The sequence below is a fragment of the Gopherus flavomarginatus genome, chromosome 3 (assembly GCF_025201925.1).
Source record: "Gopherus flavomarginatus isolate rGopFla2 chromosome 3, rGopFla2.mat.asm, whole genome shotgun sequence".
Classification (NCBI taxonomy): Eukaryota; Metazoa; Chordata; order Testudines; family Testudinidae; genus Gopherus; species Gopherus flavomarginatus.
The window spans coordinates 273,597,079-273,619,507 of record NC_066619.1 but is presented as its reverse complement, the minus strand read 5'-3'; the positions used below and the strand labels follow the sequence as shown (position 1 = coordinate 273,619,507).

The 22,429-nt window shown below is 44.0% G+C and overlaps 1 gene segment (V, D, J or C); it reads left to right on the top strand.

Annotated features, from left to right (window-relative positions):
- The first annotated feature begins 4,599 nt into the window (after positions 1–4,599).
- The window catches only part of LOC127046428 (Ig kappa chain V-III region MOPC 321-like), a 159,322-nt gene continuing 141,492 nt past the window's right edge, over positions 4,600–22,429 (top strand). Inside the window, 2 exon segments of the V gene segment in view lie at positions 4,600–4,667; positions 5,178–5,484. Coding sequence covers positions 4,619–4,667; positions 5,178–5,484 — 356 coding nt within the window.

Below are 22,429 nucleotides of genomic sequence, written 5' to 3'. Positions count from 1 at the left end.
AGGAGGATCCTTGCACCTTTCTTCAGAAAAAATCCTTAGGTGTTTAATCCTGTTCAATTCATCGTCCCTTAAAGCCCCTAATATACTACTTCTCTGCCCAGGACTAATTATAACTACATAGGATGATTCACTGTGAAATTAAAGATCCACATGAAGACCCCTCTGTGAATCTGCTGAAGGCCCAAGCTACCAATGGGGCCACAACACACATATTGGAGACACACACTGGAGATTCACCTCCACACTGGAAGTTGATTTGAGGGCTGTCTCCTTGATAGAGAGAGCAACAATCACAACAGTCACTTCCCATGGGCAAACTCTTCCATCATTTCGAGCCATTCATATCTGGGAATTTAGTTCAGGCCCAACTCTAATCTAAACACTGCAAATATAGGGCCAAATTCTATCACTCTTCGACCTGAGCTATATTAACACTTCTCACAGCACAGCCTAGGGTGTGATTTTTCACCAACATAGCTAGATTACTATAAAACCCAGTGTAAATGCAATTATGCAGGCATATAACTGTTTTGGCTGGTACAGATTATGTCTCTTAGGGAACCAGTGTAAACTGTGTTGGCAGAAGCACTTTTATGCTGAGAGAAGCTGCATCCGCACTAGGAGGATTTACCAATATAGTTTGACAGGTATAGCTCCGCCAGCAAAACTTTTCTAATGTAGACAAGGCCTAATTGATTGTAAAAATGAGACTATGTTTATAAGAAATTATATGATATGACATGTTGTTATAGGACAAGAGATGTTAAGCTGAGTTGTATCATGCAGTATATTGCGGGATGAAGACCAGAATGCTATGTGCACAGACACACAGTCTTGGACTCCTGGACAGAAGCTCCATCCAGACAGCCCAATGAGATCTCTGTGCTGGGGTTGAATTGGAAGGGTCACAGGTTGGCTCCTTAGGACAGAGGGCGCAGGGTCACAGAAGGGGCTGGAATGCTAGACTGTGATCAGGAAGGGAAGCACTGCTGGGCTCTTATAAGATCACACTTTCTTCTGGCAGTAGGATGCAGAGGAGTTACTGAAAACTCGTATGTTACTACAGTGCTTATTCCAGTTAAATAAAAGCTTAGTAGCTTTTCAAACCCAGAAGTGGAAGGCCCTGAAGGGACCTGCAGGGCCCTGGAAAGAGAGTTAGGGCTTTTAACCAGGATTGCCTGGCGTTCACAGGAAAGTGTCCTGAGAGGAAGATCAGAGGAGTAAAAGGGCTTCACTGGTGACCCAGTGACACCAGCGTTGAACAATGTGTGTGTCCTGGAAGGGGAAGATTGTGACACACATACTGAGTAGTACCTCACCCCACAAGCAGTCCCACTGATATCAACAGAAGGGATACCAAAGTCAGATACTACTCAAAACAAGCTTCTCTGGTTCTGGCTCAAAGTTACCAATGATACACACACACACACTGGGTATTAAAGCATATCTTGATAACAAGGCCATAGCCAACTCCCTGTGTGCAATACTCAGTTCCGTCAACTGGAGCTGCACTCTGAGGCTGAGGGCTATCCAAGGCCCTTTCTTTGCACTGAGCACAGGGAATGGATCTTTACACAGAGCGGCTGCTTTGCATGCTTCCACCCACACAACGGTTCCCTGCAATGCAGGGTGCATATAAAAGTGTTATTTGCTAAATTTGCTACCTTAGATTCTCACAGTCTGTCAGACTAGAGGGATCAAAATGATTTTACAGACTCATCTCATCTGTCTCTTAGTGCTCTGGATTCAGGGTAAGACAATCAAGAGAGATATTTAATGTTGCTCACACGCAGCTATATTTCAAGTGGACACACGCAGTGTAACTAGGTGCCTTAAATGAAAATTAGACATTACATATTCACACAATGTTTTTTATAATAGTATTTCATTTGACTTCTCTTATAATGTTTTTTCTCTCATCCAGATGCCAGTGGGCAGATTGTGATGACTCAGACTCCAGAATCCCTGGCAGTGTCTCCAGGAGACAGAGTCACCATCAACTGCAAAGCCAGTTCCAGTGCTAGTAGCTGGATGTCCTGGTACCAACAGAAATCAGGACAAGCTCCTAAGCTCCTTATCTATAGAGCCTCTACTCGTCCCTCTGGGGTCCCAGACCGGTTCAGTGGCAGTGGGTCTGGCACTGACTTCACTTTTACAATCAGCCGGATAGAAGCTGATGATGTTGGAGATTATTATTGTCTACAAACTAATAGCTGGCCTCTCACAGTGATACAGAGCAATACAAAAACCTCCTTTCTGTTCCTCTTTGTAATAGCTGATGCCTGTAGAAAGTCAAAGTATCTCTCCAACTGCTGCTGTCCCAAAGTGATGGAGTGTCCATGAATTTCAGACACCTCCCCCTATTGTCTATTTCTTCCTTCCATTTCTACAGCTCCCTCACTGCAGTAGTGCAGAGACAGGATGGCTCTTAATATACCCCATGGCTTCCTTTTAACTATTGAGGAATATTAGCTCTAAACTACATGCGATAAATCAGTCACTGATAGATGGATCACTACCCGCTGATCCGGTGGGTAGTGTAGACGTACCCATAGGCTGGATCCCAATTCCTATCAACATTACAAAACAAGATCAATATCAACTGACAAATGGCAACCACTGTATAAAGCATCTGGAAATCACTTATGTAAGCGGAGTGAGCAGAGGGACTGCCTCCCTCCCCATACAAGCCCCAAAGCAGGTGGCCCCCCTTCCACAACATGGTGCATGCATGTCCTTAAGGCTGTCCACAGATGGGACAGAGAGAAGGATTGTCTACACTACATTTCCTGAATCACTTCTCTATGAAACAAAAACCTACAGATCATGGTCCATATTTCAGACAAAATGAAATAGGAAGGAAAGTGCTGACCCCAGTTCAGTTTTTAGCTTGTAACCATTGCACTTTATCTGCTAGTCACTTAGCTCAGGCCACAGCACAGGGCCATTATCAAGCAGCATGCTGCTGTTCTCTGCAGGGGTTTAACTGTGCAGGTAGTTGCTCCATGAAGACTACTGTAGCCTCCAATGTCCTGATGCATCCTCACCACCAGGGACCAAAGGGCTGGAGACTGTGGCTAGCAGCAAAACATCACAGCTCACCTGCCCTTCCCGAGCCCCTTCCCCAGACAGCCCATACACACTAGCATACCTAGAGTCCCTGCAGACGTGGTAGCATTTTATTGTATTGCTTAATAGAAACACAGAACAAACAATGACAGTATTTGCTAAGGTCAGAGCACTGTACAGACAAATCCTCCTAATCACTCTATTTTATAGAAGGAGTCATTGAGGCAGAAGCATGCAGTGCCTTGACAAAGGCCACAGAGTGAGTGGCAGTGGCAGAATTAGAACTCTGATCTCTGGCTTTCTAAGCTTGTACTTTTGCTTTCATGTCACACTGCCTAACAATAACACACAAAACTGCAGGTTAGAGGAAGGGTGTGATTTATAATCCTCCTCACAAATAGTCAAAAACATTTATCAGCCCGGGAGCCAAAACTCATCCATTGCTGCCTTAATAAGAGTGAAAAACCCCTTAATGTTCATTTTACTTTAATGTCATAAAAATCACTCTCTCTAGCAGAGTGGTATTTTGAGGGGTGTTATGAATGCTTACTCAGGGCCACATGCTGCAGTCATTCTGTGAGCAACAACATTACCAGTGAAGTCAATGGGAATTTTTGCTCAGATACGGACCAATGAGAGGCAGTTCTAGAGGAATGAGCCTAGAAGAGTCCAATATCAAAAGCTTATGCAGTCTATTTCTCCCACTAACTCACTAGCACCCTTGGATGCAACATTTCTCTCTGCCTCTGTTTCCCCATCTTCTAAAACAAAGATCTCCTCTATTTATAACGTATGCTTCTCGGGACAGGGATGCCAAAACTTAATTACTAATCAGTTGTTGGATAGAATTGTTTAGCACTAAACTCCTTTTCCACAAACATGCATCTGAACTTACCTGAGGAGAAAATAGATCATTACGTCAAAATATTTTTAATAATATTACTGATTTAATCAAATAGGTTAAATACCAGACTGAAGAGAAAGAGAGACTTGGAGATGGATGGGAATTTTCTGACAAAACGGTTTTTATTGGAAAACATCAACTCATCAGAACTGAAACTTTTCACAGGGATGGTGTAGAGGAGGATGAGCAGGGATGGCACTGACTGGGATAATCAGGAATTGCCTCTTCAAACTGAGGAGTCTTCCTGCTAGAAGACCCTCACTCCCCAGTACCGTTTCTCTGTCAAAGGTGGTTCACACCATTTTGTATCACCAGTTGGGAGGAGATCTCCAGTGTAGCCGTGATATTAACCAGCATCCCAGAAATCACAGTATGCTGAGAACTTTTATTCCCTTTAATCCCAGAAAAATTTCATTTTAATACAGACACACTTGTACCCAGGAGTGACTGGTTGAACTTGCCTATGTCACCCATGGCCCTTTCACTTCCCTTTTTGTACATGGTCATGGACCAGGTGTGAATTTTCATCTCTGAACCCAATTTGCATATTTCACACCCTTCCCCTCTGGTGCTGAACTGTTATAAATGCTCCGTGTCACTCATTACCGTTTGTTGATCAGCACTGAGCCACTCAGACGTATCAAGATGATCTCCCAGGCTCAGCTCCTCTGGCTGCTAGTGCTCTGGATCCAGGGTAAGAATCAAACCCAGAAGGAATTTGATGAATTAAAAGTAAAATGAACCTTTGAAAAACTTAAAAGAACTAGAAATGTTGTACATTGACCCATGAACTACATTCTACAATCAAAATCCATTTAGTTAGTTAGTTCCTTCTGGCAGCGACTGTCACTTATTGTCTGTGCAGGGTCTGGCACAACAGGATCAAAACCGTTAGAGAGGTTCAGGGACTACCAAAATATTAACGTTAACAATAGACAGGTGGCAGTAATGACTCTGATTTATGAAAATCTTTATCTTATTTTAGCTGGAATTAAGACAAAAGAGGTTTGAGAAAATTATGAGCAGTAGCCAAGAAGGTTAGAATGAAATAGTGTCTAGAGCTAAATGTTAGCATCACGCCCAGCTGACTATGGAGAGTCATTGTGTAAAGACGCACATGGGAATATTTTAAAGACACAACGTTGTTGAGTTTGATTGACTAGACCTGTATTTGTATTAACTTCTAGTCTCTTTGTGAATTCAGGCTCCAGTGGGCAGATTGTGCTGACTCAGACTCCGGAATCCCTGGCAGTTTTGCCAGGAGACAGAGTCACTATCAACTGCAAAGCCAGTTCCAGCATCACCAGTGGTAGCACTCACTACTTAGCCTGGTATCAACAGAAATCAGGACAAGCTCCGAAGCTACTTATCTACTACGCTTCCACACGTGCCACTGGGATCCCAGACCGGTTCACAGGCAGTGGATCTGGAACCGATTTCACTCTCACAATCAGCAACGTTCAAGCTGAAGATGCTGGAGATTATTATTGTCAGCAAGGCTATAGCTCACCTCTCATAGTGATACAGACCAATACAAGAACCTCCCTGTTCCGTTCCATTCTGTGTAACAGCTGCTTCCTTCAGACGGCTACTTTCTCAGTGCAAATGCTACACATTATTTGGGGACAAACTTTCAGCCCCAGAAACACATATACCTGCTGTCTCCACCCAGTAATACACATAAATTAGCAGACAGTCTGCTGCTAGGGAATCTTCCCTCCACACAAAAGAGTTTTTAACTTCTCCACAACTACAGTGTTTTTTTTTATTACTGTTATTTCTGGCTTTAAATTATTTTACTTGCCTCCTAATTACTGTCCTCTGGTGTCTGTGCCTTGTCGTCTGGGGACAGCTTGTATGCTCCAACGATCCCCAGAGTCTGTGTCTGTAGGGTTTTTTGCTCCTGGTAGGTTCAACCATGCCGGATTAGTCTGTGGGGCAGGATCCAGACAAAACAAACAGACACCCTGATCCTCCAGCTTGCAGTTTAGGCACAGGGCTATAACCCTATCCCATAATAAACAAAATATTTAATGGAAACAGTGACAGAGAAATCAACCATTACTGTGTGGGATGGGCTTCAGGAGTCAATGACGTGTATGACGGCCAGTGGTGAAAGCCAAAAGGAAGCAGATGGACACGATGAGGAAGAGTAACAACAGCCTCAGGAGAAATTTTGCTGTATTTTGGATGGGATAATGGACAGCACCAACAGGGTGTTGCAGTTCTTTTGAAGACGGGAGTGGAGCATTTCCAGCTTGAGTGGAAGTCTTAGGAGAGCCAGACTGTCATAAACAGATAGCTAAGGGTTAATGTCTCTTACACCTGGAAGGAAGTACCTGAAACACCTGACCAGAGGACCAATCAAGAAACCAGACTTTTTCAAATCTGGGTGGAGGGAAGTTTGTGTGTGAGTCCTTTGTTCTTTGTCTTGAATCTGTCTCTCTCTCGGCTATGGGAGGATTTCTGTTTCCTGCTTTCTAATCTTCTGTTTCCAAGTTGTGAGTACAGAGATCATAAAAACAATAGGGGTTATTGTTTTTTTTTCTTTTTTATTTACATGGTATAGTTGCTGGATTGCTTTGAATTGTATTCTTTTTGAATAAGGCTGTTTATTCATATTTCTTTTAAGCAATTGACCCTGTATTTGTCACCTTAATACAGAGAGACCATTTTTTATGTATTTTTATTTCTTTTTATATAAAGCTTTCTTTTAAGACCTGTTGGAGTTTTTCTTTAGTGGGGAACTTCAGGGAATTGAGTCTGTGCTCACCAGGGAATTGGTGGGAGGAAGAAGTCAGGGGAAAATCTGTGTGTGTTAGATTTACTAGCCTGACTTTGCATTCCCTCTGGGTGAGGGGGGAAGAGAGATTAGCTCTCGGTAATTCTGTTTTCCAGGACTGGGAACGGAGAGGGTGGAGTCCCTCTGTTTAGATTCACGAAGCTTGCTTCTGTGTCTCTCTCCAGGAACACCTGGAGGGGGGAAGGGAAAAGGTTTATTTCCCTTTGTTGTGAGACTCAAGGGATTTGTGTCTTGGGGTCCCCAGGGAAGGTTTTTGGGGGGACCAGAGTGCCCGAAAACACTAATTTTTTGGGTGGTGGCAGCTTTACCAGGTCCAAGCTGGTAACTAAGCTTGGAGGTTTTCATGCTAACCCCCATATTTTGGACGCTAAGGTCCAAATCTGGGACTAGGTTATGATACAGACTGAAAGGGAAAGTTGATAATATCACCCTGATTCAGTGTCATGCTCCGACAAATGACAGTGATGAAGAAATAAAGGACAAATTCTACCTTACATTTCAGGTTAGAGAGAGTACCGTGCCACGACCTATCATCATCGGAAACCTGAATGCCAAGGTCAGTAAGGACAACACAAACAACAACAGAGCAATGAGAAGACATGGGTGAGGCACCATGAATGAAAACGGAAAGAGGCTTGTTGATTTCTGTAATACGAATGACCTAATCTTTGGCAGAACCCTATTTCAACACTGTATAATTCACACGCTGACATGGTGTTCTCCAAATGGCAGAGATAAGAACCAGATTGACCGTATCATGATCAATGGCAAATGGCGACGTTCACTGACAGATGTGAAAGGGAAAAGGAGTGCAGATGTTGCCAGCAACCACCATCTTGTGACAGCCTCCATCAAGCTCAAACTGAGAAGTGTGGGTTCACCAAACAAGGGACATAGACGTTATGACGTTGACAAGCTAAAGTTCCCTGAAATACAGAAAGCCTTCGTTCCTCAGGTAAAGAACAGGTTTCAGGCACTTGCAGACCTTGATGAAGAGGAAGGGAATGCAGATGAGGAGATCAACAAGAAGTGGGACAAAGTAACAGCAATTTATCTAGGCTACAGGCAGAAGAGAAGGAAGGAGGGAATTACACCTAGCACATGGAACGCCACAGAAACCAGATGAGCCCTGAAGAAAAAGGTTTTAGACATAAAATCCTAGAAGCTAACGGATAAATACCTCGAGCAATATAGCAAGGCACCCCGGGAGATCAAATGCTTTGTGAGAGCTGACAAATGGCATTATACTGATAACACTGCTCTACAGCCAAAATGCTTTAAATGTAAATAAATGTAGTCCAATTTTACTAATTCTGGGTCACTGAGAACGAAAATGATGCTTAAAATTGTTGATTGGCTCTAGTTTTCAAGATATGCTATTGGGTCAGTATATACCACCCTTGACTTGGGAATGGCGGAGGATAAGTGAGTTATAAAGGGAAGGGATCTCAATTTAAACCAGAAATGACTAAAATACATCTCTGACTGGATCTATGAATAAATCTATGACTGGGTTTGGACAGTACTTGCTTTTTAGGCAAAACAATGAAGGATGCAATCTGAAGCTGGTATTGCGTCATACATGATATGAATTGCATCATGTTCTTCATAGAAGTCATGGATGATGCAATCATAACGAAGCTTACATCACTCTGCTGAACAAATTGCCCTATATCAGCTCTAGAAATCATACAGTGTGGTGCTCTCTTATTTGTCAGTGTTTGATTTTGCAAAGGGACACATTTCTGTTTAGCCAAAGTGAGCAGAGATGCCTCGTACTTGTGTGAACAGTGCAGATAACTTCCGCTATGTTTGTGGTGAAGTGACTTTTGCATTACAAAAGCACAGTATAACCACTATGGTTAAGAAAGCCTATCACCTTTATTTTGGCTGCAAAATTGGGGATCAGGACAAGAGGTAGGCCCCACACATATGCTGCAACACTTGTGCAACAAATCTTCGCCAGTGGTTGAACAGGAAAAGGAAATCTATGCCTTTTGCAGTGCAAATGATTTGGAGAGAGCCAATAGATCATACCAGCAATTGTTACTTCTGCATGGTGCCTCCAGTTGGGAAAGGCGTGTCAAAGAAGAAAAAGTGGACTGTGCATTAGGCAAACATTCCATCAACCATACGCCCAGTACCCCACGGAGAAGGACTGCCGGTTCCTGATGCACCACAATCATTCTCACTTGATCAGATGAGGAAGAGGAAGAGGATGAAACTTCTGGTCCTGAACCATCAATGTCACAGGACCCACATTTTCTCCCATCCTCCTCCTCTGAACCACACCTCATAACACAAGGTGAACTGAATGACCTTGTCAGGGATTTGGAACTACCCAAGAGTAAGGCAGAGCTGTTGGGCTCCAGACTACAGCAGTGGAAACTCCTGGCAGGCTAGCAGGGCAAATGGAGCCCATCAAAGCTTGCAGACTATTGCTGGACAGTGACAAGAGATGCTCCATTTAATGAATACAAGAGACAAGCCAAGAAGCGCCGAGTAGACACTGAATAGGACTAAACTATGTACATCATAATTTTTTGCCTTTTATTTCACAATAAATTTTATTTATATAACCCTTTTGCTGATTTTTAAAGTGTTACATAAACAGGACAGGCGAAATATCATGTAAAGCAACCATAAACACATAAAAAGACCTAGGTTTACAATTTATGATTAAAACTCTACTATCTACACAATATACATAGACATAAAATGTAAAAACTTAAATATCTTAGAAACAGTAGCCAATCAGTTGTTTTAATTGTCATATTTGAATTCAGCACATCAAAATACATAATAAATATCACATTTTCTCTCTGAAGCAGACGACTTCTCAAAAATTGTAGAACAGTGTAATCTGGCAACACAAGAAGATGATGCACCTGCTCGCAGTGAACATTCACATATTTGGGCATCACCATTAGCCAGCATAGTGGAACAAGCCAGGACACCCAGAACAAAATCAATAAAGCCAGGAACACCTTCAGGAGCTTAAATACAAACTGAAAATCATCAACATACCAAACCAAAAAGAACTCAAGATTTATCAGAGCTGCGTACTTTCAACACTACTTTATAGTGCAGAATGCAAGGGAATGAGAAAGTAGGACATGTCCAAACTATCTTCATTTTATACAAGCTGCCTCAGAAAACAGAACAATCTCAAACCAAGATCTATTGACACAGTGTAGCCAAGAAGATCTGAGCACCATCATTGCCAGGAGGCATTGGAGATGGATTGGCCATATGCGTTGGATGGAAACTGATTCCATCACCAGAGCGGCAATAAGATGGAAATCGAAAAACAAGTGAAATCAAGAGCACCACCAAAAAAACCATGCGAAAAGCTGGGGAAGCCAAGCTGAAAAACCTGGGGCACAGCTGGAGAACCATTGAAACACTTGCCAGAAATAGACAGGAGTGCAGGAGAGTCATCACTGCCCTAAACACCAGAGGTGTAATGGGAACATGATGATGATGAATTACTGCCCTAAAAAGACTGCAAGCATTTCAGGTCAGCCCAGTGCTTTACAGATAGTTCTGCCAGGGTACGGAGTAGAAGTGATGCTCTGCGCTCTACAGTTTCCGGATGTTGAACAGGAACAACTCACCTCATCATTTAATGACCCACTCTGGTAGATGCCTGGTATGACAGGAGGTGGAACCCAGGAAGCTTCCCTTTAAGAGGAAACATAATAGAAATGCAGGGACTTGGAGAGGGGAAGGATAGTGGTACCTGAGAAGGGTGATGGGAAGTTCCTGGAGAAACAACGTAACCAACATTATAAGTGAACCACTGAGAAGAGAGACACAGGGGCAGCTCAGAAATGTGGAGAATGGATCCAGGCCCCTTTCTATTGGGTCTGCCAGTGAACTCCAGTGGGAACCTCCTAAATCCTTCACATAGCAGCTAAGAACAAATATTTCCAGCTGAAAGGGGCAGAGAAGTAACAGGAAATAATGTTGTTAGCAACTAGGCACAAGGATTTAGACTGAAAGATCTTTCTTAAGTGTAACATTATTGTTGTCAACAAGGCTATGACACCTCTTGCAAAATGATGCAACCAATACATAACCCTCCCTCAGCTGTTCAGTTCAGTGTATCGTTTCTACTACTTCCCACCGAGATCAGTGGGAACAGATTTAGTTCTCCCAACAAAATAGGGTCCTGATTAAAATATGGACATCTGGGAACTATCTTCACTATCATCAGAATGGCCTCCTGGAACACAAATTGGCAGGGCTGCCCCTAGGGCCATCGCACTGAACTTGTCTGTTTCCTCCTTAGTCCTTTTTACTTCCCTTTCTCTGCACGATTTTAGGTCAGATGGGAATTTTCATCTCTGAACTCAGTTTGCATATTTCACACACAACTGACACTGCCCTGCAGCTCTGAGCGGTTATAAATGATCCGTGTCACTTGTTACCGTTTGTTGATCAGCATCGGGCCACTCAGACAAATCAAGATGATCTCACAGGCTCAGCTCATTAGTGCTCTGGATCCAGGGTAAGAATCAAATCAAGTGGGTGCTGGATGACTTAAGCTACAGTGATCTATGGAAAAATTGAAGAGATGTAGATATATTGATATATAAACATTCCTCAGCTAGTGATAGTAACTTCTGAAATGCTTGTCTCCTTCTAAGTGCAATTAAGAAAAAAAACAGGTTTCAGAAAAACAAGAAATTAGAAGCAATGAGGAATGAAAGAACCAGCTCAAACAATATTAGCATAATTTTCAGAAAATTTGCTATTATACGTATGTAAAGAGGCACACGTGAATATTTATAAAGATAAAGTATTGTGTATTTTAAAACATTAAATATATATATATAATGTAAACGTACACACACACAGACACACACACACACACACACACACACACACATATATACTAGAGAGAGTGACGTTATATATAAAGGCTGTACATGCAGATGCTAACTGACATTGTGTGTGTTAATTCAGACTCCAGAGGGGACATTGTGATGACTCAGACTACAGAATCCCTGGAAGTGCCCCCTGGAGACACAGTCACCATCAATTGCAAAGCCAATTCGAGCATCACCGGTGGTAGCACTCACTACTTAGCCTGGCACCAACAGAAATCAGGACCAGCTCCGAAGCTCCTTATCTATCATGCTTCCAGCCATGCCTCTAGGATCCCAGACCGGTTCAGCTGCAGTGGATATGGCACCGATTACACACTCACAATTAACAGAGTTGAAGCTGAAGATGCTGGAGATTATTATTGTCTGCAGCATCACAGCTACCCTTTCACACAGCGATACAGACCAGTAAAAAAACCTTCCCTCGCTGTCTGTTTCAGTGCAACAGCTGCTTCCTATACATAGTGTAGCTGCTATGCTAGATTTCAGACAGCATTTTGATCAGTCTTTCAACACCAGACAACACTCCTCTACTCCAACAGCTGATCTTTCTATAATACTGTTGTCTCTTTCCTAACACCAGTACTGACACTTTGCTGAGCAGTAGCGGATGTCCTGCACTCGCAGCTCAGCTTCTTAATACAGGAGAAATCAGTGGTGAGGAGTCTGAGGTTACAAAGCATAACTTGTTTTATTTACAGCAACACCTGTCCTGAAACAGGGGTGATCACAAACTGCATGCAAGCAAACCCTCTTTCAGAAATCTTATCCCAGCACAAAGCTCATATCCCAAGAAGCAAATCTGTCTCAACGATTTAATCAGAAAGCAAGCCAGCGATCACTCTCCTGCTACTCATACAGCTCCCTTTTCTCAAACCCTTGCATTGCTAAAATTAACACCCACACAGCACGTCTTCCAGAAACACTTACTTGAACGCTGAAAAACTTGGAAGACTCTGTAACAGCGCCATCTGGTGTCACATATATAGCAAAGTATACTGTCCTGCAAAAAAAAGGTTGCCGCTAGACACCTTTCTTACAATAAAGAAATCTTTTTGCTGCAGCAGCAGCTGAATCAGAGGCATTTTTTTCCTGCATAAATCATTTTATTTCACAATTCACCAAAATAATTTGTACTTGCTGCCCTCTCTGAGCGTTTCAGGATTAAAACAGACACAGCCCTTCCTAGCGCTTTATTGGCTGTGCTGCTTTTTGGAAAGGTTGAACCAAATTCCTGAACTCCAGAGCCAGCAGAGCCTAGAAAGGTTGGAGGGGCATCAAGTACATCTTCCCGAATGAAGGAACAACTCATGTTACTCTCTAGTGACCCACTCTGGTGAACACATGAAATAACACAGTCAGGAGCTATTAGCTGTGTCCAGTCTTTCTCTGACAGAGGGAAGGTTGCAGAAACCTGGGGCCTTTGAGGGAATAATTGGGCAGTTGTCAGGTTCACAAGTGGGCTCAGATGGGAAAAAGCACAACATGTATTTCCTCCTTTGTCTGAGGACATTGGACATTGTTTAGGAATGGGGGCAGAGATTGGGATTTGAGGATTTATTTGGTTTTACCCAAACTCATAGTGACCATTGCAGGTGCTGGTTGCTTGACTGGGGTTTTCTTCCATTGAGCTCCACCCAACTGCACTGTAGAGATGACTCAGTTGCTGAGATCTTACAGAACAAAGGTGCGGGCTGAGTGGTGACAAAATGATCGAGCTTGAGACAGCAATGCATTCTGCAGGGCTGGAATTTCTCTGGGTTTGCACAGGATCATTCCCCTGCAATATTAATCACAGCAGGAGACCAGGTCACAGCAACACAAAGTGGCCACAACCTCCTCTATCACGGGTCATCCAAAGGGAAGCAATGTGAAATGGAAAGTACTGGGCAGGGAGGGGCAGGACAGAGTAGTAAAGACTGCCCCCTTGTCAGCTTCCACCAACAGAATGTTTATGTTCTTATACAGTGGACACAACAGTTGGAAACAGCGACACATTAAGGAGTCCATCACTGCACCTACTTCCCTGTCCACTTGATCGTAGGTCCTAGACTAAGGTAAATAGATTATGCTCTAGCTCATCCAGAGTTACCGCCATTATGCACTGGCTTGGTCTGGTTTACTCGCCATGTTGAGGCTGCGTGACAGCATTGCAGATAGTCATAGCTCATGTGATGGAAGAGAGCCCAGTTCAACATCTAAAGGGCAGTTCACAGAGGGTGGCCTCCCGTGATGTAGAGGACCTCCTCTGGTTAGGGAACCTGAGTTCCAGGGATGCCAAAGGCTGGAAAGGCTGAAGAGGCAGCAATGGAACAACTCAAGGTGCTCCATAGCCACATGGTGGGGTGACAGAGGTGGACACATGGAATGATATTGACAGGCCACGTGAGGAGCTGCATGCTGCCCTCCTTTGCTAGGGAAGAAGAAACAAGAACATGGGGCCTGAGAGAGTGGGAAGGCAGGGACTGTGTTAAACAAAGGAGCCCCTCTGAGGAGGGGGCTCTTTAATACCTGAAGCTGATCTGTATTTATTATACTCCAGGTGGAGGGACACTGAGTCAGGACCAATGTTCCCTTTCATTTTTTTCATCCATGTGCAGAACAAATTTTGTTATGTGCACCAAACTTTCACGGTAATGTGTGGGTGTGCACCACCAGTAGAAACAAAAAACCCAGATAAAATGTATATTTTGTAATAGTTACCATAGGGATAATTACACCAGCCAGGACACGTTAGGCATTTTACAACTCACTACTCAAAGAATAAAATTTGTGTAAGAGAAATAAAGATTATTAAATGCATAGACCAGTCAAAAAGCTTAAACAACAGCACTGTGAGAGAATAAAATTACAGAGAATATATGTGCATTGCAGGAAGTATCAAGTAGCAGCAGCAGCAGCAACAACAATACTATGTGTTGAGAGGTGAGTGTAAAGAGTGTGTGCATGAGAGAGATTGTAACACATATACACAGTGTCAGAGAGAGAGAGAGAGACACAAAGTGTGTGAGACAGAGACACGTTTTGCCCCGTTATGAACGTTCACAGCCTGGCAGGACTCCCCAGTGGACTGCAGCTGCCCTGGGCCATCCTTCAGGTAATCAATATTGCTAACTCTTACACTCTATGGTGCTTTTCCTTAAAGCCCCAATGTGTATCCACGGGCACAGGAGGGTGATATTAAGGAAGAAGTGCGTAGATACAGCATCCCCTTGAGTTCTGGGAGAAGAGGAGCGGCTTCCTCCCATTCTGAGTTGCAGTCTATATAAAACTTCAGGTATCCATTCGTCCAAAGTGTGGAGTCCTGGCTGACAGCTCTGACATGGAGCTGCGCGCTGAGAGAGAAGTCAGGCCATTGACCCAGTCCCGGCCAGCGTGGATCCAGGGTGGGAGAACACATCTCCCAGCCTGCACTCCTCACTGAAAGGGGCCCTTTTCTTATTCTACAGAGGACCTAGCCCTCTCTCTCCACCAGCAGCAGCTCTAGTGTCATTCCAGTCTTTACACATCAATTTACAGTGTTATTCATAACGGAAAAAGATAGAAACTCAGGAACTGTTTGAATTAAAGCGCAGAATTTCAGATGATGGCAAAATGCAGCCCAAATGGTGGAGTGTCACAAAAATCCTGAACGCTACTGTTTCTTTTCAGTCCTGTGATTTGCTGCTGTACGTTGCCCTTTTAAGTAGATTGGCACCCAGAGCAGACACAGCAGCAGCCACCAGCAAGCTTCCTCTGTCCGACTCCAGAGCCCTGTTGCATTCCCCACCCCCACAGAGAAGGGGTACAGGAGTGGGGAAGGAGGGCACCGTGACATCAACGCCCCCATTCCTGCCTGCTCTGCATAGCGAGCAGGAGGCTCCCGGGAGCAGCTCCAAGGCAGAGGGCAGAAGCAGCATGGCAATGGGCGGAGGGACACCTGAAGTGCATGGCACTTGATAGCCTGCTGGGCAGCCGCCCAGCCACACTGCTTAGAGGGAATTTAGGTCAGAACTCACCTACAGAGCCACATCTGAAGAAACCATGATGGCCTCCCATGAGTCCACACTCCAGTGGGGAAATTGTGATGACTCAGACTACAGAATCCGTGTCAGTGTCTCCAGGATACACAGTCATTATCATCTGCAAGGACAGTTCAAAGCTTAGAAGTGTTCATGCAGGTCCCCACTTTTGTGCTCTAAAGTTCAAAGTGGGGAAAGAAACCTTGACAGCTGGTAATTACAGATTGTGATGATACAGTCTCCAGAATTCCTGTCACTGTCTCCAGGTGACAACGTCACTATTACTGCAAAGCCCTGAGCGGGGCTGATGCAATACCAGCAAAAATCCAGACAAAATCCTAAGCTTCTCATTTCTCATGCCTGTTCTCTTGCCACAGGGATTCCCACCAACTTCAGTGGCAGGAACAAGGAGTATGATTTCACCCTCACAGTCAGCTGAAGAAGATGGAAATCAGCAGCAGCAAGGCTATGACACTCTAGCATAATGATAAACAAAACACAAACACCTCTCTATGCTGCTACATGCAGCGCATCATTTCCAACCTACTTCCCACTGAGATCAGAGGGAAAAGGCTTGATTTTACCTGTAGAATCAATGAGAGCAGGACTGGGGCCAAACTTTTATCCCCCCAAAATATGACCAGTGCTCAAGTGTCCAAAGGGATTTAATTACCTAGGATTATTCACAAAGGCAGTAACAAGCTAGTTTTGATCTAGAGGGAGACAAACTATAGACAAAAGGAAACTTTTCAACTCAATTACAGTTCATGACCTGATCTTCAAGCAATCTGATGATCTCCTTCAAACTCTGCTAAAACATTCCCCTTTCCCTTCAATGTAACTGGGCAATTTTCAAGCAAACACATTTTCCCAGGAAAAAATACATATAGAGACTAAAATGGGCTTTACCTTAGAATTGGTTGCAACTTTAACCATGGAGAGGACAATAATAAACAACATTTTAGGCCATCTCCTCTATCGGAGCATCACAGATAGATCACAGACACCATTTAGGGAATGTGTCCCTTATCTACTATGTCATCACTGAAAGGTATTTTTGGAACGGTTTTGAGTATTTGGTGTGTTTGTGCACAAAATACAGTATTTTCTTGCGGGGAGCTCTATCTCACCACACACTGCAGAGGAAATGGACATTTACTGAATGGCTGCTTTTATACCTAAACTTTTTTAAACAACAGGCTGAACTTCCATGCAATTCACTCTAGATGGCCACATTCAGCTAACTTTCCAGGGGGAGCGGCTAGGCATATTACAATTTGGAAAATGAGGAGAAATATTTCAAGGGCTGAAATATGGACGCAAGAGTCTAACGTTAAATCTCCAGGAAAGAAAATCCTGTCTATTTAGAAAATCCTGTCTACATAGAACATGGGAAGCTCACAAACTATTTAATGAGATCTTGAAAGTGATGACTAATAAAGTCAGTAGGGGGTAGTAAAGGACAGGTGTAGGCGGGATTAGCCCTCTGCATAGATCAACTGATACAGGGAGATAATGCCATTGCTATCACTTTTATGAGGATATTCCTAGTATAAGAATGATTGTTAGCTTATTACAATTTAAAAGAGCTACCAAGCAATACTGATGATCTGAGAACATGTATTCCCATTCCACCCTGACACAGGCTATTTCAACACGAAACGAGGTGTAGGGACTGTAACCTAATATAGGGTAGCTCAGCACCCAACAAAATAGGATCAAGACAGGGACCTCGGGGCACCATCATCACTATTAACAGAACTGCCATTTTAATGAAACTCGAGGATGCGTTCCTAGGGCCAGACAGGTCGAACTTGCCAATTTCATGCACTGTCTCTCATTTCCCTTTTTCTGCATATGGTTAGGTCAGCAGGATTTTTTTTTCTCTGAACTAAATTTGCATATTTCACACCCAGGAGACGCTGCCCTGCAGCTCTGGCCCAGTATAAATGTTCCATGTCGCAGATTACACTTTGCTGATCTGCATCAGGCCAGTCAGACGTAGCAAGATGGTCTCTCAGGTTCACTTTATCTGGCTGTTAGTGCTCTGGATCCAAGGTAAGAATCAAATGAAGGGGGCATGGGATGATTTAAGCTACAGTGATAGAAAAACTTTACAGATCCAAGAATGTTCTGTATGAACCCATAAGCATGACTTAGTGATAGAAACTTCTGAGAAGGGTCTCTCCTTTTCATTGGAACTGCGAGGGAAATACAAGCAATTGAAGATAGCTTGGAATGAAACAGCCACCTCAAACTTAACGTTAGTTCATCCTCTGACAATGATGTTATCATAAGTATGTAAAGAGGCACACGAGAAAGTTTACAAAATCAAAGTATTGTATATTCTGATTAACTATACTCTTGACATATTTTATATAAGAGAAAGGCACTATACATGTACATACTAATATATATTCTGTTTCTTAATTCAGACTCCAATGGGCAGATTGTGCTGACTCAGACTCCAGAATCCCTGGCAGTGTCTCCTGGAGACACACTCACTATCCGCTGCAAAGCCAGTTCAAGCCTCACCAGTGGTAGCTATCACTACTTAGCCTGGTACCAACAGAAATCAGGACAAGCTCCGAAGCTCCTTATCTATGGTGGAAGCTCCCGGCAATCTGGGGTCCCAGCCCGATTCAGCGGCAGCGGGTCTGGCACTGATTTCACTCTCACAATCAGTAAGGTTGAAGCTGAAGATGCTGGAGATTATTACTGTCAGCAGTCTCGCAGCTCACCTCTCACAGTGATACAGACCAATACAAAAACCTCCATCCTGTTCCTTTCAGGGTAACAGCTGCTTCCTACCCATGGTGTAACTGCTACCTAGCTTTCAGACAGTGTTTTGAAAAATCTTTCAGTGCCACAGAGTCCTTCTGCTCCCCCTGCTGAACTGTCCATAATACGGCTGACTCCTTCCAATCACCAGTGTCCCACTTGTAGCACCAATGTCGACCTAGTGCAAATGGCAGCAAAGGTCCCGGCCTTGCAGGTCGGCTTCTCAGTGGAGGGAAAATCAGTGATGTGAAGTCTGAGTATCTCAAGTTTAACTTCTTTTATTCACACACATACACCAGACCTGGGAGAGAGGCAATCACAAGCTGCCTGCAGGGAAACACTTCTCTCAGGAATCCATCCCAGGACGAATGTCACTTTATCCTGCACAAACAATCTTCTTCCTTGATTCCCCAAAACAGTTTTTTTCTTGCTGTCTTGTAAAACCTGTCTGAGCAATTCAGAATTAAACCAGAGCCAGCCCTCCAAGAGCTTTATTCACAGCATTACCTTGTGGAGAGGCTTGGAATAAAAGACAGGAGCTATTGGCAGCATCCAGCCTTCCTCAAATGGAGAGAGGGTCACGGCAACCTGGGGCTTTTGAAGGAGAAACTGGGTAGTTGATAGGTTCACTAGTGAGCCAATATAGGAAGAAGCCCAATAACATATTTCCTCCTTTCTCTAAGGGCATTTGACATATTTTTAGGGCTGCGGACAGCGATGGGGGGTTGACAATTCATCTGTTTTTACTCAAGCTGGTACTGAGCTTTGGAGGTGCTGGCAACTTTACTCGGGTCTCCTCCCATTGAGGCCCATCCAACTGCACCATCAGCATCCAGGTCCCTGCAGAGAGGACAGGGACACTGACAGGCTCTGGTAGGAACCTGCTAACTGGGTCATGTGGGTGCTCTGCAGACCCGTTTTCTATTCAAAGGGCCAGGCCATCTCCAACTCTGACTTTCAGCAACCAAATACAAGCACCATGACAGCACCAAACATTGCAGGCCCAATCTTGCCCTGGATTACTTGGTTGCCTCTCCTACTGACTTCCCTGTGATTTATACCCCTGGAAATCAACTGGGTCTTACAGCCTTTTTCAGTGTCACAGCAACGTCCAGAATATCATCAAACTAAATCATGGTACTAGTTTATATAGACATGTTTTTTTCCTTCCACTGACTATTCTCCACCTCCAGTGGCCCCAGGTCCCGTGTCTGGTCTTTCAACAAGTGATTAACAATTTGGGGACAATAAAAAGTTATTCTTGAACATATTTATTCCTTTCTAAAGATCATTGTTCATTTGATCCAGAAATATCTGAGATACAACACCTTTCAAAATACGCTGGGTTAAATTTGAATAAACCCTTTAATTATTTTTTTTGAGCAGACGGCAAAGGGGAAACCCCAGGAAAGAAAAACATTGTGTGTAAAAAATAACACAAATACTCAGATATCCCAAATCCTGTCCACAACTACATACCACAAACATGTCGTACATTTTCCAGCGATATTTAAACATGTCAACAGGCAAAGGCTAGCAGTTTTTAAAGTCTGCACATGCAACAATGTGAGTCCATTAGGTTTGCATGTCCCCCCATCATGCTGCTTTTCCTGTCTGAAAGCAGCAAAGTTCTTCATGCACACTGAGACATGACAGACTTCCTCATTAAAGACAAGCATTCAGTCACTTCAAAGAAGGCAATGAAACTATGCCCAATGGCCAAGGACAATGGAAACCAGTGAGAATTGTATTGCAAGTTAACTTTTCTATTTTTGGTAAAACTCCACAGGGTACATTTGCAAATGGAAGCAAAGGCACCCTCATCCACCACATTGATATGCCCCTTAGCATATTCACATGCTGCTACTGATGTAGCTAATGCAATAAAAGAAGAAGAATTCAAGTCAAAGGGCTCCAAAAAGCAAGTCCTTTCACCGTCAATGCATGTTCTTCCATCAAAATTTCACAATAAACTCAAGGCGCCCATATCCTGCAATGTACCCGGCGGACTCTATGATCAAGACTTCTTCTTGCTAACTGTGAAGTGTTTGATTCATTTGTCAAGGTTCAGGTATCAATTCTAACAACTACAAAAATAGCCTATTTTCCCTTGCAAGACAAGATGTCAAGGATGATTTTGACTCATACGTGACATGTGATTTGCCCTGTGATGACAGTATAATAGCCCTTGAATATGGAGATGTGAATCCCAGTCATTTCCTGTTATGTCCGGTGTTGCATTACCTGCACTTGCAATTCCAGTAACCTTCACAGTCTGGGGAAAGATCAGTCTGTTCAGAAAAGTACAAGACAAAAATCGCATGCTAGTCTCCCAAGACCAAATTGAGAAGCTCAACGTTAGGTATTAAAATAGGGACTAAGCTCAAATTTGGAGAACTTTTGAAATCTGGATCATCTGCTGGCTCCAGCAAAAAATTATGCATGCCAGAACCTGTAACAAAAGGCCTGAGATTTTTGTTTTTCATTCCGACCTCCTAGCTGTGGACTGCCAAGCTCCTGAATTCCACAGCTAGCAGAGCGTAGAAGGGTTGAAGAGGTATCATGTTCACCTTCTGGCAGGGCCGCCCAGGGGAGATGGGGTGGCGGGGGGAAGTGGGGCAATTTGCCCCAGGTCCCCACAAGAATATACTCATCCAACGGCACTTTTATTGATGGGGCAGTGCTACAGGTCTTGGGCAGCACTTCGGTGGCAGGTCCTTCATTCGCTCGGGGTCTTCGGCAGTGGGTCCTTCAGTGCCGCCGAACACACCCAGAGTAAAGGACCCACTAACAAAGACCCAGAGCAAGTGAAGGACCCGCCGCCAAAATGCCGCCAAAGACCCGGAGTGCCACCAAGTGAGTAAAAATTAAAAAGGTGCTTAATTAATTAAAGGGCTCCTGAAATTACTTTGCCCCATTCCTCTTGAATCCTCTGGGCAGCCCTGCCTTCTGGAATGAAGGAACAGCTCACGTTACTATCTAGCAAGCCACTCTGCTGGATATTTGGAATAACACAGACAGGCGCTATTGGCTGCATCCAGCCTTCCTCTGACAGAGGAAAGGTCACAGCAACACTGGGCCTTTGAGGAAGCAACTGGGCAAATGGCAGGTTCACACGTGGGCTCGGATGTGGAAAAAACCCACATACATATTTCCTCCTTTATATGAGGGCACTTGACATTTTTCAGGCTGGGGGCAAATGTTGGAGTTTGAGGATTTATTTGGTTTTACCCAAACTGGTACTGAGCATTGAAGGTGCTGGTTGCTTGTCTGGGGTTTCCTTCCATTGAGCTCCACCCAACAGCACTGTCAGCATCCAGGTCCCTGTAGAGAGGAGTCCAGCACTGAGATCTCACTGGATAAAAGTGCAGCCTAAGTAAGCAGCACCAAAGGCAGAGCTTATGAGACAGCAACAGACTCTGGAGGGGATGCTAAGGGCTGGAATTCCTCTGGACTTGCACACAATTATTTCCCTGCAATACTAATCTCACCAAGAGACCAGGTTACAACAATGCAAAGTGGCTGCAACCTCCTCTATAATGGGTCATCCAAAGGGAAGCAATGCAACGTAGGTAATGTTTGGCAGGGAGGGGCAGGCCAGGGTAGTCAAGGAAGGCCCCATGTCAGCTTCCTCCAGCAGAGCAGTCACATTCTTATAGACTGGAAGCATCGGTGGGAAAGAGTCAGACACACTAAGGAATTTCTATTCTCTGGATCATCCAGAGTTGCCGTCACTATTCCCCAGCTTGGCCTACTTTACTGTCCACAATGAGGCTGAGGGGCAGTGTTGCAGATAATTCATGTGATGGAAGAGTGCCCAGTTCGACATCTGGAGGGGGGCTCACAGTGCCTGGCCTCTCTTGGTAAAGAGATTCCCCTCTGGTTAGGGAACCTGAGCTCCAGGGCTGCCAAGGGCTGGAAAGGCAGCAACGGAACAACTCAAGGTGCTCCACAGCCACACGGTGAGGTGACAATGGTG